Source organism: Anomalospiza imberbis, chromosome 3, assembly GCF_031753505.1.
Source record: "Anomalospiza imberbis isolate Cuckoo-Finch-1a 21T00152 chromosome 3, ASM3175350v1, whole genome shotgun sequence".
NCBI classification, from domain to species: domain Eukaryota; kingdom Metazoa; phylum Chordata; class Aves; order Passeriformes; family Viduidae; genus Anomalospiza; species Anomalospiza imberbis.
The window spans coordinates 108,564,144-108,591,450 of NC_089683.1; the positions used below are offsets into that span (position 1 = coordinate 108,564,144).

The following is a 27,307-nucleotide window of genomic DNA, read 5'->3' on the forward strand; positions in this document are numbered from 1 at the left end:
TCAGGATACAGTTTGTAAATAGAGTAATACTCAGGTAGGAATCCTAAAACAGTTGCTTCACTGTGCACTTAGCTGTAGCTTTCCCCCATTCTCAAATGAGCACTGAGAATCCCCAGTATCTGTTGTGTCTCTGCCTCTGTTCAGATCAGGTGGCTGTGCCTTTTTAAAAACAAGGAATTAAACATGCAGCTATGCAATTAAACAAGGCCTGCATCTTTAAAGCTGGAGTAACAGTGGTGTAAATTTCTTGTGAAAAATCTGTTACTGAGAAAAAAAGGTATTTAAGTACAAATCGACATAAAAATGAAGTTTCTTCCTCTCCCTACTCTGACTTCTTCCTTTAAGGGTTTTAATTCCCCCTGGAGATTTCATCACATCAGTTCTGGTCATCTGTTCTCCTCTCTGCCCCTGCACCATCTACTCAGCCTCCCATCTTTGCTGCAGGATGGACGTGTTCCCTTCCCTTTAAAGACATCCCAGCAGCATCCAGTGGTGCACTCCTTGCACCGCCTGGTTTGGGCTCATCTCTTTCCCCTTCTGCCAGCCAACAAAAGCCACTGAAATGCCAGAAATAGGGAGATTGTACCAATGCCTAAATTAGCACTCATGTGGGTGTCCTTCCCCAGAGAGCACACTCAGCAGCTAAAACCACACGTGTAAAACCCACAGCACCCGGGGCACGCATTAGCTACCCTCACACCATGGCTGGTGAAACCCCTTTTCAGCTCTGGTGCTTACCTCTTACCCACACGTTTTTGCTGAAGTGCAAATTTTTACTTTTGCAAACCCCACTGACCTTCCATTCTCATGCCGATTTTATGTCCCTGACACTTGGAAGGTGTCAGCTGCAGAAACGTGCCCAAGGTGTCCATCACCTAGGCTTTCCATTAGCCACTTGTGATGCCTCAGGTTTTAGATTTTATATTGTTCAGATTCTGTACTGCTTTAGAATGCACTTCTGAGCTTCATATTAGGGGATAGTAAGCTCTCTTCACAGAGTAGGGAGACAAAACATTCCTTCTCTAGCTGGGGACCAAGGACAAATTATCCAAATTTCAGGCCCAAGAGCATAAACAACATGGGCTGAAGAGAGAAAAACAAGAAGGGTGGGACTTCATAACCTAAAGCCATAATTGGACAATTAACCCCAATATGCAAACGTGTGGCAAGCACATTTCTCTCTCTCTCAGGATTTTTATAAAAGTACACAGAGAGAAGTGAAAGAGAAAACAATTTCTATTTCTGCTCCTTGTTTTTCTCTTGTGGAATGTGTTTGGAGAATTGTTTACCTAGAGCAAATGCCTGGCTGGATCACGGTGGATTGTCAGGGCCTGATGACCAATCGGATCGACCTGTGTCTGGACTCTGGCGAACAGGGTCACGAGTTGTGAGGGAGTTAGATATGATAGGTAGAGAAAGTAGCATGTAGTTTTTAGTATCCTCTTTTATATAGTATATTAATGTATCATAGCATAATTATAATAAAGAAATCATTCAACCTTCTAAAATAAGTCAAACATCAGCATTCTTCCCATTGGGTTTGCCGACATCTACAACAGCAAACGGACCAGAACTTAAAAAAGTGTGAGACCCCATGCATTTTGTGACCATTTTGGGTTCATCTTGGGTGTAGCCCTGGACGGGCTCTTGTGCTGCCCAAGGTGGATCCATTGAGAGGCTTTATTCCCTGCTTTATTCTTAACTCAGTCTAGTCTCTGTTCTAGGTCAGCCTTCACAAGGCATCACCTGGCCATCCTGCCATTCACCATCCTACCCACCTGGTTTTCCTAGGATACAGAGCCCTTTGGAGAAAGCACGTGAAGTTTCTGTGTGCAGAGCTGTTTGCAAATGTTTTCTGCCCACACAACTCAACTATGCAACAAGGCCTTAAACCAGCCAGGCTTCTGTGAGGACAAAAGGCTTCCGTGCTGCACGAAACCCTGTGAGGTGCTGCACAGCTGAATATCAAAAAGACCAGCACTGAAGCTCAGCTGGAGGGGTCCCCCAGGTCAACATTTTATTTCTGCATCTCCAAAACAACATGTGGTGTTTTTAATAACACGTGTTGGTGTTAGAACCTTCTTTGCAACTGCTCATTGTTGCAGTGCTCCATTTCTTAAGTGACTAGCTGACAGTGTGGCTTTATTTCATCATGGTGAAGGATGTGGCTTTGGGCCATCACCATTAACTGACTAAATGAAAAAGTATGCACGAGATAGTTAATCACCACAGACTCTTGATCAGACCACTCAAATTTCACGGCCAATTTTGTCAAGTGTTTCTGCCAATAGGCAGAAACGTGCAGATAGTCATGTCTTTATCCTGATCATCTTTGGAAGGTACCAAGTGACTAAGTTATCCCAACTGAAGGCAGAACAGTTGACGTCAGGATTGGGATCAGTTGTTTCAGCCCACCAGAGCTGACAGGAAGACAATAAAACCATACAGCTGGGAGGACCTAGGTGGTGATGGTGTTATTTTTTTATTTTCCCTCCAAATGAACTTGGGATGAGGTATATTGGGTTCCCAAGAGCATGTTGACACCCGGCAGTTGTTTTACACCATATTTCTTGTTCAGAAAAGTCCATCTCCAAAACCATAGAAGAAATCACCTGCTGCATTTAACACCTTGGGTCAATAGCAGCTTCTGATCAGCACAAGAATTGAGCTTCTGATCAGAACAATTCTGATCAAGCTAAGAATTGAGTGTAGGGGGCCGGGAGGGGTTGAGGCCTCAGTGTGAAGGGCTAGACCCACTTCTCCTATTCTGGTAAACCAAAAACCCCAAGCTACAACTGTGGGTTGAAATGGAAAGAGGAAGATGATGGACTGCAAACTCGGAGATCCTGGAGAACCTGCCAAGATGAAACCCAAGAGGATAATTCTCTGTACTGGCACAGTTTGCTACAGTCTCCCCCAGCTCCTCAGAATCTCAGAATCACCCTGTCCATCACTGCCAACCTATGCCCAGCAACTGTGGATTTACATACCCAGAAGGGGATCAAATCCAGCCTGATAGAGCATGCAAATTAGGTACAACATTAGCTGCTTTTGACTCATGTTTAAAAATGTTGTTAAAGCTGCATTTTAAAAAACCCTAAGGGGCAAAGGAGCTGCTATTTGGCCAATCCAGGGGCGCTGACTGCATAGGCTGTTTTGCTGCTGAGATAGCAGAGCTAGCCACAAAGGCTTCTCCAGATGCCACAGGACGCCAGTGGCCATGAGGTAATGTATCAGTCATAGCACCAAATATTGCTTTTAAACATTTCCATGGTCTCAGAATGCCAAAACCAAAAGAAGCTGCCAGCTGCCTATTGGAAGATTCAGCTCGAAGACTTGAACTGAAGGTATAGGTTGAGCAAGCTGGGAACAGAGAGAAAACTTAAATCCAACAAACCAGCCAACTTAAGCCTTTAATCCTTATATGGGAAAAAGGAAAAGTTGAGAAAGACAAAGTATTTTTTTGCAGCAGTATCTAGCAACTAATAAATGAAATATTACAATACCCCATAAGAGCTTTACTTTTCCATTGAAGGAATATTTTCAATAGTTTCCTCTACTTTTCCACACATTGCTAAAGGACAAGAGCACTGAACAAATAGATCTGGGATATCCTAACACCTAGGTTTCACCAGGTACACTACATAGCCCTTTAACAGCATAGCCAATGACAAAAATGTGCCTGAAGTCACCCAGTGTGGCTGACCAGACTGAATTGGCTTTTCTAATGCACCTTTATTTTTGAACATCACTGATCTGTAGACAATTTGTTTCACTAAGTTACACTGCTCTTCAAAGTAATTTTAACATGGGACCTGCTCAAACAGGGGCCCAATACCCATAAAGGAGCTGCATATCTATGTACAGCCCACAAATGTGGGGAGAAAAGAGGGAGTTTTTACTGTTTTAAGGGGTGACTAAAAAACACATGGTATGTTGTAGCAATTCAGAAATGACACCAGGCATTGATGTTTTCTCATCCAAGATCCACTCTATGATGCCTACAAGCAGAAACACAAACTGTCTTTTAGGATGTTTAGGTCAAAATAGTTATAAGAAGAAGGATATGGGGGAGGGCAGAAGAGAAGAAAGGAAAAATTGAAGATGTAACTTGGGAAATAAACAGTTTCTTTAAGTAAAAAATATTAATTAAGAGAAACCCAAACCAACAAACCAATCTTATTTTACCAATTGTACACCAGAATCATGAAATACTTCCTTTTAGCAAAAAACTCCATAAAAGTGTTAAAAGCCTGATCGAAATAACTCTTCCTATTATTCAAAAATATCTCACATATGTGCATTGATTTTGTTACTGTACTTTAACCATCATGTACCTGGGAAACACAGCAACTTAAGCTTTCAAAAGCAGGATACATACACACACGTATAGCAGAAGCAATGGAGGACAAAAGAGATGGTTTCTTGATTTTCTTTTGATATACTTTGGTGATTAAGAAAGGATTTTCAGACTTTTCCTTATGATATGGAAGCAGGTACATGAAAAGACTGATCATACACTGATTTACATAATTGATACTCCATTAGTCTGAAATAGGCTGTTCTAGTATGTTTGATAGAGAGAGAGGCTGATGGCAATACTCTGAGAGTTCTCAATGTCCTTTTTATATCAGAGTTTGAGGATGTAGGAAGATTAGGGTGTCTAGTTGTTTGGGATTTTATAATTAAGCTAGTCAATCCCAGGGTCTCTTTCCTCTCCCTTGATCACTCCAGTTTATTAATATTCAAAATTGTGGTGAAAAACATACTGAAGGCAAATTTTAAACAATACTATAATCTCTCTCCCTTTCAAGTGCCAGAAGCAAAAATCCATCAGTTTTATCAGCATTTCCCTTTGATTATTTTCCTCCCTCCTGCTCAGTCATCTTTTAATGAGTTGAAGAAAAGGAGGGAAAGACATTGTCATCTTAAAACAAAGGCAGAGTCCATGCAGGAAAGCAAAGAGTTTTACTGGAGTCCATAACATTTAACATGGAAGGCCAATGAAGCGTGAAAAACAGCATTTTATTCACCTTTCATACAGTCTTAGTCTCCCTTTTACTGCACTGGAAGGAAAAAAAAAAAAAAAAAGTAATCTACAAGAACCAGAAACAAAGTATGGAAAACCATAGTTTTGCTTCTAAATGCAAAGCAGGAAGTGATATGTTCTAATCAAAACCCCCCTCCCAAGCCTATTTTGAAGCCAAATAAAGAAGTTCTATTTCAAGAAGTCTGATGAGTAACAACAAAAGAAGAACTTTGTTTTCAGTCAGAGTTGACCTTGAGCGTAGAAAAATCTCTATACGTCAACGAGAAGATCACAGCTCACAAACAAAAATTACCTACACTTTTCAAAACACAAACTGAAGGCACCCACAGAAATACCAACAGCCTGCAGAGGACTCTTACCTACTCATTTTCCTTTTTCAAGTTCCTCCTATAGCCTCCTACAGTTTTAAAAGGTACAAGCTGAAAAAGAACAACCAAAAAACCCAACCCATTCCCACCCCACTGTCCTCCCCCAAAAACTTCCACCCTACTTAAATGTTTCTGACCCCCACCAAAAAGATTATTTAAGGAAATTTTTTCTGGATTTCAGTGTTGCCCAAGCTTGAACTCAGAACAAATGGAAGAACACTTCAAACACAGAAAAGCACTAATCAAGAGCCCTGTGAAGCAAGTAGTTTGAACTTAAAATAACTTCTCAAATATTTGAGAAAAAATTAGGGGAGAAAAATGGGTGTTTAATGTTTGTAGTAAAGTGAACCCTAAGCCAAAGACAGAAGAGGTACTACTGCATTGAAGAGTTGTATGTAATATTGCAAGAAGAAATGAAAATAAAAACTTTTCTAAAACAGAGGTTTGACAGTAAACGTTAGATACCTCAGAGGCCTTAATGAGTTTTTTTGTCTTTATGAAACAACTTTGATTAAGTATTACTAAGTAAACTGTTCTATTACTAAACCACATTTTCAGTAGGCCTTTCAAACTTTCTGTTAACTGTGCTTTCAGATAAAAAGCAAAGACAGCACACTGCCAAGAAAAGCACCAAAATAACTACACTTATCAACAAAGTTATATCACCTTACCCTTCAGAAGAAAGCTCTGGGGCAGGGAAAGTAAACAGCTCTTTGAAAAAAAAATGCTAGAGACAAACTAAGTCCAAGCTACATGCATATGTGCTTTCTGTTGGATTATAAGAAGTACTAACACTGACTCAAGCTGAAAGCTTGTTGGGCTGGGGTTATTATTTTTTCAGCACCTGTGTTTGTGGTTTGCTTCATACCATTTTCTTTTAAATTTCATTTTAAAAGGGAAGTAGGAGCACTGTGTCTCCTACTATGTGGGTGTTTTTATGGGTGCATGGTTAGGCAACATTCCCAAAAATCTGACTCTGACTGTAGTAAGCACGTGGGCAGTGTTCCAGGGGAGGGAAAATTGCTCAGTGCAGGTTGTGGCAAGATGAACATGAACTTAAGAGGATATTTATATGAGATTATATTTTACATGTCTTTCAGTAACTGAAGATAATAAATACAATCCTTACTGGCAGTGGTTTGTTTATTTTGCTATCCTTTAGACAAGGTCTTTCTTAAAAGTAAAACAGAAACTGATGTTAATGTAGTAATTGCTGAGAGTGTGGTAGAAGAGTGATTTAAATAGTTAGAGGGTGAAAGTTAGAGGAAGCATGACACACGTAGCTCTTCCGTTTTCTCCCTTTTGTTTAGTAGTTCCTTGCACAAAGCTGTCTCTGTCTTCTTTGTGCCAGTATTCAGGATCTGTGCCTCTTCCATGCCTTCTGAGTTACTGGGCTGGCCTTATCATCTCTGACAGACATGTAGTTGCTTTTTAATTCTGAATTCCCTTGGACAAGATCTTCTCACTGCTGCCAAGAAGCAGAGGCACCTACAAACCCTTGAAATGTGTCTTCTGAAGCACTAGCTATGAGATTACAGACCCCATCAAAATAGGATAGTACAAAAATAAAAGCCCTCCCATAAATACACTGACTATCATCCTCTGCCTGAGAAAACACCATTTATTGGTGGACAGCCACACCTTGGACTGGACACCAGCTAAAATGATAAGGTCATAGACTGGTAAAACATTTTAGTTTTATTAAATTTTGACAGTCACGTCCCTCCTTTGGTAAGGTGGACAAGTTTCTGTTATTTGGTTGTGTGGGGTGGTTTTTTTTTTTTTTTTCTCTTTTCCTGTGCCTTTGGGTATTTTTGGGTTAGTGAGCTCTGAAAGCAAAAAAAAGCAGCAACAAGCAGCAATTATCAAGAAAGCAGGCTGAGCAAAAAGTGGGTCTTTTTACCATGAGTCTTCCTTCCTCAGAATGACACATCCGACTTTGACGATCCCGATAGCTTGCATGAGAGACAGGAAATGCCTGCCAGAAGCTGATTTCTGCTGGCCTACTGAAGTGGACATGATGATGCAGTGTCTCAGTCTGCTGTTCCTGCAAGGCTGTGTTTGCTTTGGCATAAGTAATGCAAGGCAACAGGGCTTCAGGCTCATTAGCTCAGCTACAGGTATAATTAAGCACAACCAGAGAGAGGTTTTAGCTCTGCATTTATTTTTAGATGGAAGAGATCCCAATAAGAATTCTTAAGGATAAGGTACCTTATTAGATCTATGAACAGAGTTTTAAAGATTTTGAAGCCTCCTTCGCTCAAACATCAGTCTGTACCAGGAACAGCCTACAGGCACAGTCTGACATTAACTTGATTTTTCAACTCCTCCTTAGAGTTTAAGACTTAGAAGTTCATTTGATATACAGTCAGGCAAAAATGCAAGGAATAATCAGGTGAACTGACCCTATCAAATAAAAATATTTATTTCAGTTACAAGCACAAGGTTTGTATTATATTGCTAAGGCACAGAATCAAGGACTGAGTATATTGCTGGAGGTTAAAAAAGGAAAACCTAATCAAAACCACTTCAATCCAAAGTTCAAGTAACCAACCCATGTATCCTTTCCCTTCTCCTGCAAGATTCTTCATACAAATAGAGTGCAGTACCTAACAACCCAGCATCTGCTTTGTGAGACCTAAATAAAGGGAAATAATGGTCCTGGGGCAGATTCTTGTGGAGAAATTTGGCAAGGTTTAAAATTGGGTGATATAGAGTTTGGAGTGAGATTGCTTTGTGTTTGAAATACTGTGGGAAGAGACTTTTCCTCATACTGCTGTCATGGAGTTATACTTGGTTCCACATAGTGTTTCCATAGTTGTCTGCATTCTTCCCTCCCTTAATGCTGACAGATTGGAAAGGAGTGGATCAGGTTTCCAAATGAGTTGACTTATTTTCCTTATATCTATGGCATTATTTGTATAAGTGAACAAGCAGCAACAAGATCTGGTAAAGAAGAAAATGTAAAAATTGTCTGGAGAAGACTGAAATACATGAAAATCCTGAAACACATGACAGGCTGAAGAGGGTGATTAATTGAGGTACTCTGTCAGTGACATGACTGTGTTCCCTGTTAATGGTGAGATTCCCACTATGAGCTGTGGCAACAGGTACAAACTTCTCAAGGTAGACAGAGTACTCTAAGCAACACACTAATATGGCATGTTCTATGCTATAATTTAGTAAAATATTACCATAACACAAGTGGAAAAATGTTAGTTTGTTAGTGCCCACTATAGAATTGAAACTTCCACCCAGTCCTCAACCCCAGCACATAAGCCCTTTGGGGTGATACTGCTTTCTCTTGGTGAAATGCTAAATTCTGTTTTTCTGAGTAACTAATTTAATTTGTCTGTCTTCTTGCTGGAAGGTCATCTTCATTTACCAGTCCTAGAAACTGACTGGATTGCTTTGATCCATTCAGTACGCTCTGTGGATGAGGCTGCTTGCAAGTAATAGTGGATTTCATTTGCTGTGATGATTTCAAAGAGGATGTTGTCAGCATCATACTTCTTGGCTACAGGGAAAAAATAAGAAAGTCAGCTACGAGAGAAAAAAGTCTTGTACTTTCAATATTTCCTCCTTTACACACTGTAAGGGGATCTCCTTTCTTTTTACAGCTGAGTCTGATCAGGCCTTTGCAAAGATTGGGTCCAAGAGATGAGTCTCTCTCTCAGTGAAACCACTCATGAATTCTGCATGTTTCACCTTCAGGAGTCTCTGGTTTGTTGGTCTCAAATCATGGAAGGATCTGCAATCCTGCAGACAGATCATATTCCCCAAACCCTCCCATGCCTTGCCAGCTATGACAACATGTCTGAGTTTATGTCATATCCATTTTTTTCTGAGATGCCAACAAACTTTCTTGCTGGATATGATAGCCAGCCTCTCCTGTGGAGAGGAGAACTCATGAAATTAATGTTTCTTGGTCCTTGCAGCAACACTGTTTCTGTTCCCACAGCTTCTAGCTTTGGGAAGGAAGAGAAGGTGGACAGTAACAATTTGTCAGCATAACCATTTCTAACATGAAGCTTCCATCCCAAATTCATTAACTAAAGAGATCAAACTCAGCTTCCTTTGCCTAAAGGCCAGTTCTCCTAACACAGGGTTTGTGTCATCCTTTTGACCAGCCTTCCCCAAAGTACTGACAATACACAAGATTTCCTATTGCTGCTTTTACCACAGTGCCCTTCCCCAGTAATTCAGACAGAAAGAGAGAGATCAGTTATTAGAATTACTGAATCATTGCACATAGATTGCTTTGGAATAAAAAACACTTGTGATTTTAGGCAGATTGAAGTGGGGGGTTTAAAAACTCATTAGAGAGCTCATTCAATATGGTTCCTTACTGTCTGGCATATCTTCCACTGCTGTCACCACACAGCCTCTCAAGTGAATTGCTCCCAGTGGTTCTTCTCCCTGGGGAGGACATGAATTCAAAATCGAATGCAACACTTCTGAAACCAGTAGCATGTTAACATATGGCTACATTTCCAGAATGGAGACAAAACCATTTGATTACTTAGTATGTCTCCCCTGAGAAAACAGGGGATCTTCAGTCTGTGTAGACATGGAGGTTTGGGGGTGTGGTAAGAGAAAGGCTTAAAAATAAACAGGGAATCTCTTGTGCTTTAGAATTCAGGATCTGCAGAGTATTTAGTATGGGAATGGGCCCATTAGAAATACACAAGAAATAAGATGCCATGTCTCAGCCTAGCATGGCAAATACCTCAGATTGCCTCTAAATATAAACTGCAAAATTACTGCATTGTGTTCATTTGCTCTTAGGAACTAATTTGTTTTGATCAAGTGAGAATACACATTAATTCCAATTAATCACAGATAAGAGGTGAAAATATAGATCAGCATTACTTATTCCCAGGTCTGGGTGGCACTTGCCACCCTGACATGATAGCCTTAGAAGCTATCCTTCACTCTGCTGTTCCAGAGGATGGTTAGGCTATGGAAGAACAGTCCCACTGTCCTGCCTGATCTTCCCTGTCACATTCTCATGCAAATACTCCATTCAGGTACTGCTACAAGGCATTGGATTCAAAACAAACAGGGAAATAAAGCAAATCTCTCTTACTCCAGCAGGATCATAATAGTGAAGATATGCAGGATCATCTCTTAAAACGAACTTTCTCACTTTCCAGTTCTTCCTCCGATGTCCCTAGGAAAATTCAAAACCAGGAATGTCACAGAGCTGCTTTGCCTGCATGCAAATCTTACCCACACATGAGAGGACAGGCAAATACAAAGGGGAAAAAATCTGAATATTCTTGACAGGCAATACTCACTGGAGTAGGACTTGAATCTGCCTTTTCTACATTCCAATCTTTTGCACAAGAACTGGGCTATCTTTTTTTTTTTTTTTTTTTTTTTTTTTTGTGCAAAGCAGAGGAACTTCAACACAGGAGATTCCCCGTAACACCCCATAACATATCTCACAGTCTGGTATTTATGAAATTCACGTGAGATCTGTAAGAACTGGGTTTAACTGCTTGCTAGAAAACATGGCTGCAAAGTGCCTTGCAGGAAGGTACCTTGAATTATTGGCAAGGATGAGCTGAAAGTCTTTCTGTCCCTGCAAAGATAACAGCAAAAAAAAAAAGCTTATCTAGCTTAAACAGCCTGGAGGGATCATGGCTGAGAAGCTGAGGCAGAAATATGGACATAGGTGCCTCATGGCCCGTTTTCATGACTGAAAAGGATGGGTGTGGAAGCATTTTCAGCAGAAGCAGTGACCCTCCCAAGCAGTGACCCACAACTCACTGAGGGTGACCAAGTACAGACTAACACTGGTGGGAGGTTGTCATGAATCACTTCCTCTGGCATTTCAAAATACAAGTTTCTCAATTAGCTCCTGTTTGCACAGAAGCTGTTACTAACTAGGTTGGTAAGAACGTGACAGAGTAAAAGAGCAGCAAGGTGTGGGTCTAATTTCTTCCACTGAGTAAACTGATTAAACAAGATAAATACTTGTTAGCACCACCAAATAGTTCTTAGACCCTCAAAGACAGTGCAGGTTCAGACTCAATAGTAGGAAACATTTCTTTAGAGAGGGAGTGGTCAAACACTGCAACAGGCTAACTAGAGAGGTGATCAATTCACCATGACTGTCAATGTGTATGAAGCTTTTGGACAACAAAACCCTTAACAATGTGCTTTAACCCTTGATCAGCCCTGGAGTAGACAGGCAGCTGGACCACAGGAGTGTTGCAGGTCCCTTCCACCTGACCCATTTTATTCATTGAAGAATCCTGATTTTGCCTTCAGTTCACTAATATCTGCTTGCAATGGCCTTGGAAACATGACAATCACTGTCTTGCTTAAAGTTTTGCTGGAAATGAAGGCATCCATTTATCTTATATAGTAGTGACTTACAGTAGTGACTGAAACAACTCCTTTGCTCAAGCACGCTGAAAAAGTCCATGAAAACTGGCAACTGAACGCAGTTTTGTGTCCAGAGGGACACAGGAGTGGCAGCGTTTTTACCTGAGTGCAGTTTTGAATTGTACCAATGATTTGTCACATCTTCTGTGTTAGGACACTTTCCTAATTAAAGCTATCAACTGTTTTATTTTGTGGTGAGAGCAGTTAACCTTGCAATATTTGTCCACAGTCCTGCTGCCTTGCTGCAGCAAGTGTTCCTTGTGCTAAGGCAAGAGAGACAGAGATGAAACCTGCCAAGTGTGGAGATGCCATAGGGTAATTTCTCTCTTACCTAAAACTTTTAAGTGTAAAAGAGTAATCTTACATGCATGTAACATCATCCTAGAGACAGGATGGAACATGGGCAACACTGACCTGTTTCAGCAAACATCCTTGTTTGACAATTGTGCCTCTGAATTCTTCTTTTAGCACTACATCGTCATCACTGGAATATCCCTCACAGAAAAATCCACTGTCTGGCTGAAAGGCCACAAGAGAAATGTTACAGAAGTTACACAGTTGCTGCATGCTTAGGTACATGTACCAATCTGGCATCTTTTGGCTTCCCTCCATGCTGTTTTTTGCCACCCCAAAGAAAATATTATTATTGTTGCTGTTGTTGTTATGGTTATGGTTATTGTTAAATAATCTAACCTTTTTCTGGTAGAGCCTCCCAGTGAAGTTAAGGAGCTCTTCAAATCACCATGGACACATTTCATTGTGAGGTGGGACCACACTTCTATGATACCAAGTCAAGACATTGACTTTCTGTGGCCTCCTCACACCACACTGGTATTGAATCATTCCAGAAATAATCCAAAAGCAAGCAGGGTGCACATGGGCTGCTACAGGAAGCATCCCAGCAGGCCACAAGGCTGCCTTTACCAGGAGTGTCTCTGCTGAACAGTCTCCCTAGCACAAACATATTTAGGAAAACAAATGAATAGTGGGAGAGGCATTTTGCTGAAGCCAAGTGATTCCATGTGGTAAATACAAGCAGAATTGTAATACCAATTTACTTGTTTTTACTTTATAGAAGGCATACTTTTTTGTTAGTGTAAGTCCATAAGCCAAATATCTTTCAAACAGTATTTGACTGTGATATTTCAAGTTCTTCAACTCAGGCCACAGAATATGAAGTAATAAATGGAGAAGCCTGGGTATGACACCCAGGACAGGTTACTGGGGGATATTAAAAACTTTTACTTCTTTGCTCACAGGCAAGCTGTGTGTGTGCACACTCACACTGAGTCAGATTTGATGGCTCTGCACAAAAATGGGTTTGTGGCTTCTGCCACTCTGTGAAGCACTGTGATAATGATTTACTCTCTTCTCTTCCACTGAATCAACAGGGAAACAGATGGTTAAATTCTGGTTATCCATACAATTACCAGGAACAAACTCTAAGTTAAAAAGAACCCAGCTTAAAGATGCATTCTATGGGAGGCTTCTATCATGCTATGAGAATTCTCTACGAATTCATTTCCCACACTTAGTCTGAGCACTCAATTCACAATTAAAAGGTGCCAGAAAAACAATCTGTCCTGAGTATTAAAGTGAGCAGGCTCATTCTGAGTATCACAGGAAAAAGATAATTAAGATAGATTTCTCCATTTCTGTACAATCTTTCCTCCAGGATTTAAGAAGCCAGCAAGAAGCATGAGAAAAGCAGAGCATCAGTAAGTCTGAGACAATAAAAAACCAGAATACAATGCTCACAAAGTAATAGTAGGCATCACTGAGATCCAGGAAGGGGGTGTCTGACAGTCCCTCGGCAGCTGCCTTGGATGTGTCCCCAGCAGGCTGTAGGTAGCCTTCACTCAAGAGGGAAGAGGCAAGCAGGAGACCTTCTTTGCGATTTCGGACGGAGCTGCTGGACACCAGCCAGTCAATCACACAGGTGCCTGGTTACAAAGGAACAAAGTATCAGCCGCAAACCAAGACAGACATGAAGAAGCCTAAAAGTACACAGGAAACAAGCCTACTCCATGTATTCATCAATCTCCTGAAAAATGTTCATAGCAACAACATGGGGAGCTAATCTAGGGAGGTTCCTGGCCATCCAGTGAGGTACAGCCTTTCCAGCTGATGGCAGGGGCCAGGATAGCTCTCAAACACCAGAAGAGAGCTGGGAGGGGTTGCAGGGCTGAGCTGGGAAGCCTCAAAGACAGCGACTGGGGATGGATGGAGGATAGCCAAGCCTGGATCCAGGCTGCTATGCTACTAACATAATGCTGTTGGAAATCACTAAGGTTGGAAAAGACCTCCAAGATCATCAGTCCAACCACTAACCCAACACTGCTATGTCCACCCCTAAGCAGTGTCCTCAAGTGTTACATCTATGTGTTTTTGAGCACAAACACAGATTTGACTTTGAGAGAAACAGGAATTACAGTGGGACACCATTTGGTGATGAAAAATCCAGAATGGAATAATTCTTCTGTATTTAAGTGTTTCACACTACAATCTACTCAAAAGATTACTTCAATCTTTCTGACACTGGTAAAATTCCATCCTTCTCCTTTGTTTACCATAGCCATAACTGAACACTTTTCCATGATACATCCTTTTAGCATCTCCTGGGTTAGTCAAGAAAATATCAAACTTCTCTGTGCCCTTCAGAGCTAACTCATCTCTTTAGTTTTTCAACTTTGTGCTCCCTTTATTGTATAGAATAGAGGGACAGGAGCTCGTTACCTGTAAAGCAGTGATTGAACACTCTTTTATCTTTTTCCAGCTTCAACGCCTTTATTCCCTTTTCAGGATCTTTCATTGAGAGGTACAAAGCACTATGCATAAAAAGAACCACAGAAACTGTTAGCAAATAAAAAGGTTTTGCTGGTACAACAATGTCATTGTCATTCATGGGGGCTTCATGTTCAGCTCTCTGCAGAGCTGTAACATGGCTTAGTTTCATCTCCTGAATCTCCTTGAATCCTGAAAGATTCAAGTTGCAAAGCCTGGAGGTCTCACTACATTGCCTCACAGCTGTGGGAGCAGAGGGTGGAGCGCACAAAGGGCTCACCACATCTCCCTATTTTGAGAATGCAACTACTTGTGGTGACCATAGCGTGAAGAGAACACCCACAGCTGAGGCACCTTCACAGGGCCCCACAGCCCCAGCAGGAGGGTTCACTGCTGTGCTCTGTATTCACCCAAAGGTCCTGGGCTGAGCAGAAAACCTGTTCCTGTCCCAAAGCCTGGATGCTCTCAGACTGTCTTGGCCCTGTGCAGTTTTACTGTCTTATAAGAACACTTCAGGCTCATTTTTATCTTGCTATTTACAGCCCAGAGGCAGAAAACAAGTCATGCTTGATTTTGAAAAGTACTAACAGATTGTTTCCCTTTATTTCTTCTTCTCCCTTGGCCAGTTTCATGTTCTTTGGCAGGCACCACAGTCCACTCACCATCCAAAAACTAGGCTAACATCAGTATTTCTTTGGAGAGCAAACAAAAGATCAAAAATATTTTTTGTAATAAATGATTTATTGTATAAAATGCTTCTCCTGGAAGAGTCACACTTTGGCTGGTGCATCATCTTGCACTCCATTATGCTCAGAAATTTCTTTATCAGCAAAAATCTTTGATAAACAAGCATCTTTTGGTAAATGATAGTACATTAAAAAAGATCTTCCCAGTTCTGATTGCTAGCTCATTTCTGACACATTGTACAAACTGAAATTTCTAGTCATGCAGAAAGGGCTGTGAGAGAATCCATGGTCAGACAGGCTCATTGTTCTTCCTGACCAAGGTTACATGCCTGACACAGTGACTGCAGATGCAAGTAAATGGGGGAGACAGAGCTATGAGAACAAACCTCAGATTGATTGTTTCAGGCAATCTGATGGACTTCCTTGTGGATTTTCTGGCAAACCTTTGGCCTCCATCTATGTGATGAATCGCTTTCTTGATATCCCGCACCCAGGCATCTCTCTCCTCCAGGTAGGCAGCTTGAAAAAAGTGGTCCTGCTGCTTGGCCACAGTGAGCTTGAAGACAAACTGGAATAATAAATTACAGGAGGTTTTTTTTTAAAGTTGCTTTGGCGTAGCCAATTGGGCACAATTAAACTAGTACTACCACAACTTACAGCTGACCTATGCCTAAGGACTTTGGAAAGTGCCTTAGAGACACAGTGAAATGACAGAAACTCGGAAGAAAACCATGAACAAGCACTGCACAAAACTGAATCCTTTTGTTACGTCACTGTCACTGTTCCTGACATGGTCAGCACATCCAAGGTGTGCTGTGGTGGCAGCTCTCTTGTCACAGAGAGAAACAGACAACTTTCCCAGGCATTGTTCTGGGAAAGGCTGTGAGAAGCTCAGAGAGAAGAATTATAAACAATTCTTATCTTAGCTTGCTGCACCTGGTGTTGTGAACATGTGGAATGTGTTATGGAGATATGTTAACCAAAAGGGTGGTTTCTTAATTAGCCGATGGTGACGGTGTTTTAATTAAAGGACCAGTCAGGTCCACCTGTAGCAAACTAGAGTATAAAAGGAATGGGCTCTTAATAAAGTGATTTAGTCTTCTGTGGATGTGTGGAGTGTGGCACTCATTTATCCATGGCGTTTCTGACTCAATAGCAACTGTGTGCAGCACCAGTACAGCTCTTCTAACTTTTGCTGGGAAGTTCAACACAGCTGAAAGGCTGAACTGATTCCTTGGAGTGGCTACCTGGAACAGAGGCTAGACAAGATTAAGAGAATAAAAGTGGGTATTTATTGAAGACTTTCAATAGGTACACCTTGGGCAGTCAGAAGCCTCCGAGGGGCTACAGCCAAGATGGACAATGGTCACAAGTTTTTCAGACAGATTTAAGTTTGGTCCATTTACATATCAGGGGTTAATATTCCAATTACAGCTTCAGTTAATGAAGTCATGTACCCCCAGTTTGCTTCCACCCCAACTTACTTTTGTTTATACTTTCAGGGCCTGGGAGAGTGAGGTGTCCTTGGGCTGCAGGGCTAGAGGAATTGTTTTGTCTGACCAAAATGTGAAGACAGTAGCTAACACTCTATATGGAGTTTTAGAGTTATATACTAAAGCAGTATAGGATTTGAAAAATATGAAAAATAAAATCCTAAGGCATCAGAAACACTCAGCCCCTGCAGGCTTACAGTGGATGTAAATTTGTTTTAATGTTTAGAGACACGTGAACAGTCTGAAGAAGGAAAAATACCCCACATCATATTCAGCTACTGACTCACAAGTGGAAAAAAGGTCATACACTAGAGAGTTCCTGAGTATATTTGCAGCCTAGTAAACCTTCAATGGCTTAGTAGGGAGATGATACATCCAACCCTTGGCCACACTTTAGGATCACCTATCTAAATACACTAGCAACAATAGAAAGACTGTATTTCCCAAAAAATGAGAATAGATCATCTAGAAGTAGTTGCAAACAGAAAAAATAACAATAATCTGAAAAAAATCCAAACCAAAAAAAAAAAAAAAAAAAAAAAAAACAAAAAAAAAAAAAAAAACAAAAAAAAAACCACAAGCCCCCAAAACTATCCAACAAAGTTCACGCAGTTTGAACTCATTTCCATCCAGTGATCTTCTGGATGGAAAATCTGGAACTAATTACTCAGGCTTCCACTTCCTCTAAAATATAGCTCCCCATGAGTGACACTAATTTGTTCTGTAATTATGTTAATATAAATATCACAGGTTCTGACTCAGCAGGTGTCTAAAAATGCCAAGCTAAGCCACAAGCCAACAGCACAACTTGATTAGGGCAAGGAAAGCAAAGGCTACTGTCAAAGAGCAGCAGATTTACATCAGTGAAATCAACACACTGAATGAGTCTGCTGAAGTCCACGTTTGTAAAGGATACATTTCTGAACACCCTTCACAAGCATTCTCCAAACTATGGCCAACAGGAAAAATTCTGACACCCTGAAATTGTGCAGAAGTCCAACTGAATTTCATGGAAGATACATTGCAAATTAATAAAGCAACAAGTCCTCAAAGTCCATCTCAGGTAGAAAAGTAGCCTTTTCTTATCTTACACTGTTCATATTTCTAGCTAAACTCACCTTTTCTGTTATGCCGGAAAGACCTACACACTGAAAATCAATGTACAGTGTATGACAAAAGCAAACAGATCTATCCAAATCCCAATATTCAACAGTCAAGCTAACACCCCAGATTAACAAAATGAAATACCAAAGCATTGACAAGATATATTACAAAAGGAAAAAAATAGCCTTCTCAAAGAGCTGAGAAGCAACATACAGTGAAATGCTAAGAAGAGTTTTCATTTTCAGCACATGGAAAAGACTGGCAAAGCCATTTCTTTTTAGTAGTTACAAAGTTAGGCCAGTAAGTTAGACAGACTTCCAGGCTTCCTCTGAAATTGGTAAAGAGGTTGAGTCTCCAATCCTAGATGTGACCAAGTCTCCCTCTGATGATGTATATCTGGTTGCATTTTTGAGAAAATTAGACCATTAGACTAAATACCAACATTTTACATAGTTTAAACTGGGAGAGATTAATCTAAGTATGAGGAACCAAACAGGATAATGCTGTCCCCAAGAAAACCACGGGGGAAATGGAAAAAGCTGAAGAATATCAGAATTTATGTTACATTAAACAATGATCAAACATCAAATCAAGGACAGCAGACAGTGGTGAATGCACTTTGAAATATAATCTCTAATTATGCAGTTGCAGCCCCTTCTGAACAGCCTTTATCTGTGATTAACAAATCCAAGATTGCTTCTTTTCCCCTCAGCACCTGCACTTTGCAATTGATGTAGTAAATAAAGCATGTTGGTGATGTGCTCTCAGCTTTCAAACTAAGTCCTGGTGCAGATACACAAGCTGATTCAAAAATTTAACCAGAGAAATACAGAAGTTTGTTTGTGGCCCAATAGGCCCTGCTCCAAACTGGGCCCAGACAAATGAGACTAAAAATTGACCCAATGAGAATTATCCCACTATTCACCATGCAGAATTCCTGTCCTAAAAATATACTTTCACTTCTAGCCATATAAACTTAAGAACCAGAGTAATTCCCATAAGAGGAATAACTGTATGCTTTGACATGTAACTAGTGAGAAGCCAGAACAGAATGCAGAAACATTGAATTCAGCAGTTCAGTAAAGCTGTAAAATGTAAGATGTAAAAATAAAGTTACTACATTTTCAAGGAATACATGTAGGAGCTTAGGTTTAATCATATTGGGCAGTACTTGTAAGAACAATCCTGGTGATAGCTTTGCTCATGTGAACGAACATGTTCAATTTTTGACTATTTGAAATTTTAAGAGAAAATCCATTTCCAGGGCTACTAGTTTATGGACTTGCAGAACAATCTCACCACCTCAATACGGAGGATCTGCTCCAATGCCTGCTGAAGTAATTTGGATTGTTTCCACTGACTTCAACAAACCCTGCAGCAAATCTCATTAATAAAAAGCTATTTTGGGTGCCTTGACCCCTGGGTCTCTCTTTGTCTTTATTATCCCTCAGAAAAGACCCCAGGAACTAAAATGTAAAGCTCACTATGTAAACACCCAATCTAAAATGAAGTATAACAGAAAATGCAGTGCAGCCAAAGGAGTGATCTTCAGAGACTGTCACCCTTCCATACAGATACAATGCACCTTCTGGAGACTGGTGCATCCCAAAGGAACCCTTTGGGCAGGTGAGGATCTCTCTCACTCTGCCTTCAGCAGACATCAGATACTTCAGACCTCTGTGCCTGCTTTGTTGAATGCACATATGCTGGTGAATTATTTTTCCTTAATTGTAAATATGTTACTGACATTTTCAAGCAGCTACTGTGAAACAATGTTGATGGCAGTGTCTTTCTGAGAGTTAAAGGAAAAAGCCAAACCCCAACACAAAACTGTTTGGAGAAGAATGCTTTGTGATAAGAACTTAATTTTTACCATTATAATCTAGGTCTGTGATACTTTTGCATAGTACCCTCCATATCTCAGGTGTAGAGCAAGGAGTGTTGTGCTGAGGCTTGTTAATGACATAATCAGCACAGGATTAACAGCAATCTTTATTCTCTGCCCCATCCTTTTCCTATACTGCCTCAAAGACAGCTTGGAAGTTAACAGGCCCTTTCTCTTGACAGATCTAAGTCTAAAAAGACTTACTAAGAATCAAGGTGGGTTTTTTTCATATCAATATGGGTTCTGCAACAAAAAACAACAAAAAAAAAAAACCACCATCAATCCCCCGCCCTTTTTTTTTTAATAAAAAAAGGAGAGGAAGAAAGTAGAAGAAAGAAAAGAAGGAAAAAGCAAAGCCAGCAGGTCCAAATCACAAGGGATCCTGATTCCACTTACTACAAAACCTAAGGACAGGTTTAAGTATCCTCAGTTTACTCATATAAAAAAAGTAAAGTTCACCGTCTCAGCCATCTCTCACACTTTCTATTTTTCTAATACTCTCACAGAGACTTCTATCTTTAGTCAGGTATTCCTGTGGTAAATTTCTTTAAACTGTGGTGGAATAATGTTCCAGATTCTGGCGGACCCCTTTGTCAGAGGAATTCATGGGGGTGTCATGCCTATTTGATGAAACTGAGTTGACAAAATAATAAATGACTAATGATATGATTCTTTGCTCATATGAGAAAATCCTGTTTTACCAACAACTATTTTTCAGCAACCCTGTAACGAAATATATGTGCCACAGCATTTATCGCCTTCCTGTCTGAACAAGCCAGTTGTTGTTCCTTGACAAAAATAAATGCTTCTCCTGCTCACAAAATATTTTCCCACAGCTTTATTCTGTGGCACTTAGATTTATGTTTAATACAGGAGCTGTTGTCATTCAGCTACAAAATGTCTTCACACCAATAAAATTTAGTTCTGCTCTCTGAGAGACTCCGAAGTTTAATAAAAACCAACCAACCAACTCCCCAAATGCTTTCTGAATTACTCCTCTTGAAGTGTTCTGAATTCAAATAGTGCACAATTCCAAGCCTGTTTGTGACCTCCTAAGGCAAGTGAGAATCGCCACTAGGATGAGTGCCAGGAATTTGCAGCTACCACCCTTTTGCCTTTTCAGTGCTTCCAGAAATACAAGTATACTGTCAATTCTTTTTATTAAAAAAAGTACATACCATTCTTTTGCCAAAATCTTGGCATGGGCTGTGAATAGAGCTTCCTTTTAGTGGGATCATCCCTTTGGGACTGTTATCAGCCTTCCGCTTGTAGAATTCAATTCCGTCTTCTAAAAGCACAACCCACATTGGCTTCCAGGTATTAAACATGCTGCCCTGCATCAATAAATCACATATTATGTTCAATGAAGCACTCTTCATGTGATACCCAAGGAAGATATGAGCTTCCAGAGAGTGTCTGACTGATGCTAAAATAACTACAGTTTGTGTTTCAAGGGGAACATGCCACAGCCTCACCCATCTACTATGCAGTTAAACATTGTTGTTATTTTTCTGACCACCATTTATTTCCCCTTGTAGATGCTCTGCCAGTGAAAGCCACTGTGGATTTAAATAAAAGTCAAGGCTATATTCTATGGGCTATACTCCGAAGCAGAGTCTTCCCAAAGACTGGATGTGCCTGTGGCCCCACACACTGTCTCGAGGCCAAGGTGATGCGACCTCTTTAATCTCACTATTCTTCCTTGATGTTTAACCCAATTAAGTGCAATTGAGTAGGGTGTGGCTATTTTCTGTTACCTCTTTGCCAAGATTCCACAGTATGTTTCCCTACATCTTCCCAACTTGTTCAGAGTTAGTTTCCTCTTCCACTCAGTCCAAAACTACCCCACTTACCTTCTTAACCAAGTATCCCTCCCTTATGCGCATCGGCTCTCGCTCCATGGCTTGGGCAATCCTGCTCTCAGCTCTGTCAGTGCTGGCTGTTGAGTTCCTCTGGCAGCAAAGGCTGTGGGATGGTGTTTTTACAGTACAGCTGTGTCATTTCACAAGTTCCTCTCAATGCTAATCGCAAGCCCATTTCCTCTTACAGAGTGAGAGATAGGGAAATGCAGAAGTACGTGTGTATTTATAGTCTGTCTCTGACAGCACAGACAACAGCCTGACAAAACCCTCCATCGTATCAAATACAGCCAGCCTTGATGACAGGGTCCTGGGAAGTTAAATAAGCACTTCAGTACTCAGTCACAAGAACCCGGGCCTGCTCTGCAAATACATGAGCTCTACCAAAACAACACAAAGGGCGTGGTGCTGCTGCCCGGCGTGTGCCAAATGATTTCAGAGACAGGTTTCCAACGCATCAGTGCTTTCACTTCACCCTGCCTTCCAAACCTGGCTCCCTGAGGGCCAGCATGTGGAGTCTGCCAGGAAGGTGGAGGACCCTCACTTGGTTAATGAGGATGCGCCCTCTGCTGACATAAGAAATTTGTTTATCAGACCTTATCAGGATTTGGATTTTGATGCTGAGGCCTCCCAAAGACATCAGCTGTCAAATAGGCACAAATGGATTAGACCTGTGCATTACATAAAGCACTGACCACAAAATGGTTTCTACAAGCATCTTTTACTTGCTGCAGATCTTGTTTGGCTTTATTTGGGAAAAGACAAGGCAAACCCATAATTTTTTTTATAAATACCAGGGTCACAATCCCTTTTCCCCATATAGAAGAAAGTGGGAATATATGGGAAGCAGTAAAAGGCTGCTTCATGGTGTCTTGAAGCAGCCTCTTGTGTTCTTCCAAGCACAAGATTCCAGGTCACTTTTGCAGCTAAGCTCATTCAGGTAAGTGTTGATTGAGCCCAGGGTGACTCCATCTGTCACCTCTGCCAAGTGAAAAGATCCCTAAACAGGGACTTTTTTCACAGACAGAAATTCAGGTTCTCCGTATGACTCTCTGTCTCAGCCTTCTCTGAAGGAAGTCTTACTCAGAAGTCTGACAAGATCTCTGATAAAGGACCAGAGGGGTAGCAGAACCTCAGAGACCTTTCCTGTACATTCCTCACTGATGCCTATTTAGTGGTATTCCCACAGATGAGACTCCACTCCTTCCTTGGTTCTCTGTGTCAATGCTTCACTATCCCAACTGCTGGGTATTTCTCCTCACTATCTGAATAGAGATTTTCCTTTTCCAGGTCTTTCTCAATGAGTTGCTGCTCAAATGACACATGCAGTCTCTCTGCAGGCAGAGCAGCTGTCTATGCCACCTGTTTCAGGTTAAACACTTTAACCTGAAACATTCTGGCTATGTCATGGTGCATTCTGTCCAAAGCATACCTTTTTGTGATGATTTAATCTATCACTATGTTGTTTGGGTTTCTAAAACCTGCAGTCCCAGTACATTGTTCCTTTGCTCATGTTGCACACTGTTGTAAGGATCTTATTGCTATTAGAGGTACTAGTTGCTGATTAAGCCAATCGTCCATCAGTTTGCAAATGAAAGACTCCATGTGTTCTCTGGCTGTGAAGCATACTTGAATTCAACAAATAGATTTTTAAATTATTAGAGACAGAAACTCAAACAGACCTAATAAAACTTCATGGCCCTTGGAACTAAAAGTAAAAGTTTACCACTAAAAAGTGATCAAAAACCTTGTCTAACATTTACAGTAGAAAATTTGCCTACCAGGTCCAGGACTTGGAATGAACGGAAGATGCTCTGGATTCCCAGAGCAGAGATGATCTAACTGGATTTCTGAGTTATATTTCTGTGAAGGTTCTCTTCATCCCCCATAAGTCTTAAAAGAATGTTTGATGGACTGAGTGGCTTGTAGAATCCTCCTGTATAATGTTTTCCTTGGTCGCTAATTCTTTCTGCTTTAAGAAGGTGAATTGTTTCCTTCTCTTCCCTTTCATTTCTGTGGTTCTGTCTTCAGGAAAAGATATTTTGTTTTCCTTTTCTCCAATTAGATAAACCAAAAATACCAGTCACAGACAACAGTAACTCCCGAAGTGTAGTTTGGAAGCCAAATTATCCCTTTATTATCTGCCTTGAGGACATAATGCTTCAGAGTTTGGAGCTATGATTAAAGACTGAGAACAGGATCACAGTTAGCTCTTCCTTCTGTCTCTACTTTGCTTCCCCCACCTCGGGTCTGAGGAAAGGAAGCCCCATCCCCAGCTGGAAGGCCTTGTGGGGAGCAAAGACAAAAGAACCTGCTAGTATTTCCTTCCCTGCAGGCATCCTTTGTGCAGGTTTTCTTGCTCACCTGCTCCTGGTGACTCAGTGTTTGTACTGAATCAGGATGACAGGGCCCTGCACGATAAATTGGTGATATGAGATGACCAGGGATGGGTACTTCTCAATAGAATATCTATATATCCCTATACTAAAAAGTGATTTAATGAAAACAGAAAAGGATAGTGACTCCACAATTTCACAAAAGCTACTTTTTCTCACTTACCTGCATAAAAAGCCTTTGGAGGTATGAAATGTAAATCTAAACACAGTGGCACCTAGCCAAAGGCTCCAGAATTTACCATTACTACTTATTCTACTCAGTGTCAAAACACAAAATAACTTCCATCTAATGTTAGCTGAAGGCAACCACTTTTATAACACTTCTCTATATTACTTCTATTTCATCTTCAGTGCTCAGCTGGTCCTTTTGCTGTTCCACTTTACAAGTCTGGTACAATCCTGTTCTTTAACACTGAGGTTTGGTTTCATTTGCCACACACCACTGCAGGGAAATCAGCACTTCATCCCCCCCCCCCACCCTAGACAGAAACATGCTGATGTAGCTGAATCATTAATGTGAGGCAAAATGGTCCTTCAACACACAGTAGCTGTGGCAGGTGCAAGGGAGTGTGGACTGTGGATGTGGGTCTTCTTTGTCCAGCCATTCCTAAAGAGCAGCACCAGGCATAAGAGAGAGGAAAAGCTGCATTTCTTTTACCTCCCCACAAAGGGGAGGAAGAGCTTTGTCAGAAAGAGAAGATAACCTGCCATGTGGAAATCTGCTATAACTTACTATATCCTCTCCATTTCTGTCTCAAGTAGGTAAAGGTGCATGATGTCAGATGAGCAGAATTTGTCACAATATCAAAATCTGCAGCAGAGCTGAATATGTTAGCTCAGTTTACTGTTCTTGTACAGGAGAACTTACTCCTGTATTTCTTCAGAAAATTCTGCTTTATTTCTGCTACTTCAGAAGATGAGTTCCTGCAAGCACTGAACAAAACCACATTTATCTAAGCAAGAGATCTACCTGAGGGACTAAGAAGTGTTTATACCAAAAATTTGAACTATACAGCAGCTGCAAGGAAGGAAAAATTCTCAGTTACACCTGCTCCATTGCTCCACAAGCCCTTGCAGAGATAGTTCTAACATGTTCCACCTAATCTACAGTAAAGCACATGACCTCTCCATAAATATATGTCACTACAGCAAATCAAGCTGCATTTGCAGGGGAAATTATAACAAATGTTATATGTTCAAAATTATTGTCTGTATGGGAAAGATGATGCACTCAAGAGATTTCCAAACAAGATAAAGACTGTCCAGCTGATATTTCAGTTAAAAAACACTTCTCATTCTGCACAGAGGCACAGGGCTGGAAAGAATCAAAGTTTTAAATTGAGAGCTGGCAGGTGCAAGCCTTAGCACAATTCCCTACATACAAAATCACACATATGGCTATTTTTCGAGCATGAGAGATTGTGACTTTGCATATCCTTCTTGAAAAGAAACCCCAAACCACAACATTTCCAAATTTAGCACTGTGTTAAGAAATTAATCAAAGAAGGGCAAGCATAAAAAAGTAATAATACAGGTATCACATGTCACCTTGGAATCTAAATGCTGTGCTTTGGCCATCTTAAATGAACCATCTTGTTCTTCCTCAAGGTACATTTTACATATGTAATGATTGTTGAGCTTTGCAGCAGGATTAATGCATTAGTGAGAAGGTCTGCATAAATGTTAATACTTGAAAGATTATGCAGTTGACACATATTATCACGCCTAGAGAGATGATATTGAGTAGGTGCAATCAAGAGACCAAACACATCTCTCCAGAATGTTTTCTAGATAATTTAAACCTGCATAAAGCATAGGTCCTGGTTCATCTGCATGTTATCTCTTAGCTTTCATTGAACACATCCACCCTCACCCCTCCCCTACAGTAGTTCCCCATCAGTGATACATGCAGGTTATGCTGGTGCAGCAGGAAAGGTCTATGCACAAGAAAGAGGTCTTGGAGGATGCAGCTTGTAGTAGCTCACACATCTTGCAGGATGTGTGAGACTTTCATAGTCTTAGGAAGAAAAAGAGGTATAGAACTGCTGGGTACAACTCACTCCCCACTCCCTTCAAAAGCACTGAGGCATTTGCCAGGGCACAGATGAGTGCTCCAATCTTCCTACCCCAAGGGCAGGGAATTAGCTTAATGTATGCACCTTGCTGACCCCACACAACAGACTGGGAAGCCTCAGATGCCAGGGGAATGAAAAGTAGATTTGAAGAATTGAAAAAAAAAAAACCAAAACACAGACACACACACACACACAAAACCAACCAACCAACCAAACAACCCCCCCCCCCCAAACAAAAAAAAAACCAAAAAAACCAGAAAAACTGTTTTGCCGTTTAGAATGACATTAAATATTGTGGCCCCACCCCTCAAATGTAGGTGTAGAGACTGGAGGAATTGAGGCAACTTTATCTTTTTGTTCCCAGAAGCAAATTTCTGCTGTGGCTTAGGAAAAATAGGACCTTGTCCTAAGTCTATAATGATTTATTTAGATTTGAATCTTGTAAATGTCAGCATGTTTACTCTGTGCTCGTGGAAAAATCACACCAACTCTTCTTCCTTCAGGTATTTTGCTCCCTACAGAATATCAAGCTATTAACATCGGGTAATGTAGCAGCCTGAGATCTGGGACCCATAGAAAATCCCCATGGGAAGTGGAAGGGCCTGGTTTCTCTAGCCAGGGCCCATCCCACAGCATCAAACACCTCCATCCTTGGGCTGAGGTCAAGCCAGGTACTCAACATGCAGGGCAAGGTCAAGGGCATCCATGGCTGGAGATGTCTGTGGAGGAGCTGGAGAACAGCCGTCCTAAGCATAATTCAGGAAGGGCATGGAAACCAAAACTAAACTAAAACTAAACCATGGGCAGCCCCAGGTGATGCTGGTCAGGGCCATTAAAGTGGGCAGCAACAAAACTAATCTCCCAGAAGGAATTAGCAAAGGCAAGCCCTTCCCTTGATCTATACTGATAAAGGACATCTGGTGGGATCAGATAAGTAAATGTACTATCACAAGTGAAAATATTAGATCAATCAAAAGAAGTTCATTGCCTAAATTAATAATTTCTTCTTCATAAATGCTCTACTCTCACCATGTTACACTTGCATATGGTAAGACAGTTACTATACATACACATTCCATAATATGATGATTTTTTATTTATCCCTCTCGTTTGCCCAATACTGGCCAGGGATAAAGTCCCAGTCTGAGCTGTGTCCATAGAAAGATAATCATTCAGGCAGAAATAATGAGGGAAAAAAACCCCTCGTTATA

The 27,307-nt window shown here is 40.9% G+C and overlaps 1 protein-coding gene across 1 annotated transcript; it reads right to left on the bottom strand.

Moving 5' to 3' along the window:
- Positions 1-7,561: 7,561 nt before the first annotated feature.
- Positions 7,562-26,053, bottom strand: PLEK (pleckstrin). The gene is made up of 11 exons (XM_068186340.1): positions 25,895-26,053; positions 24,755-24,954; positions 21,620-21,731; positions 20,945-21,100; positions 15,671-15,852; positions 14,551-14,642; positions 13,573-13,757; positions 12,229-12,333; positions 10,508-10,591; positions 9,768-9,837; positions 7,562-8,935 (listed from the first exon to the last, which is right to left on the bottom strand). Exons 2-11 carry the CDS (start codon positions 24,793-24,795, stop codon positions 8,796-8,798), a joined length of 1,167 nt encoding a protein of 388 aa, XP_068042441.1. The 5' UTR covers positions 24,796-24,954; positions 25,895-26,053; the 3' UTR covers positions 7,562-8,795.
- Positions 26,054-27,307: the final 1,254 nt, after the last annotated feature.

Coding starts and splice junctions, on each gene's coding strand:
- PLEK (XM_068186340.1), bottom strand. CDS start 24,795: ATGCACCTTTACCTACTTGAGACAGAAATGGAGAGGATATA. Junction 13,758..14,550: donor GTTCAATCACTGCTTTACAG/GTAACGAGCTCC, acceptor CTTTGTAACCAG/GCACCTGTGTGATTGACTGG. Junction 12,334..13,572: donor GTGATGCCTACTATTACTTT/GTGAGCATTGTA, acceptor GTGGCCTTTCAG/CCAGACAGTGGATTTTTCTG.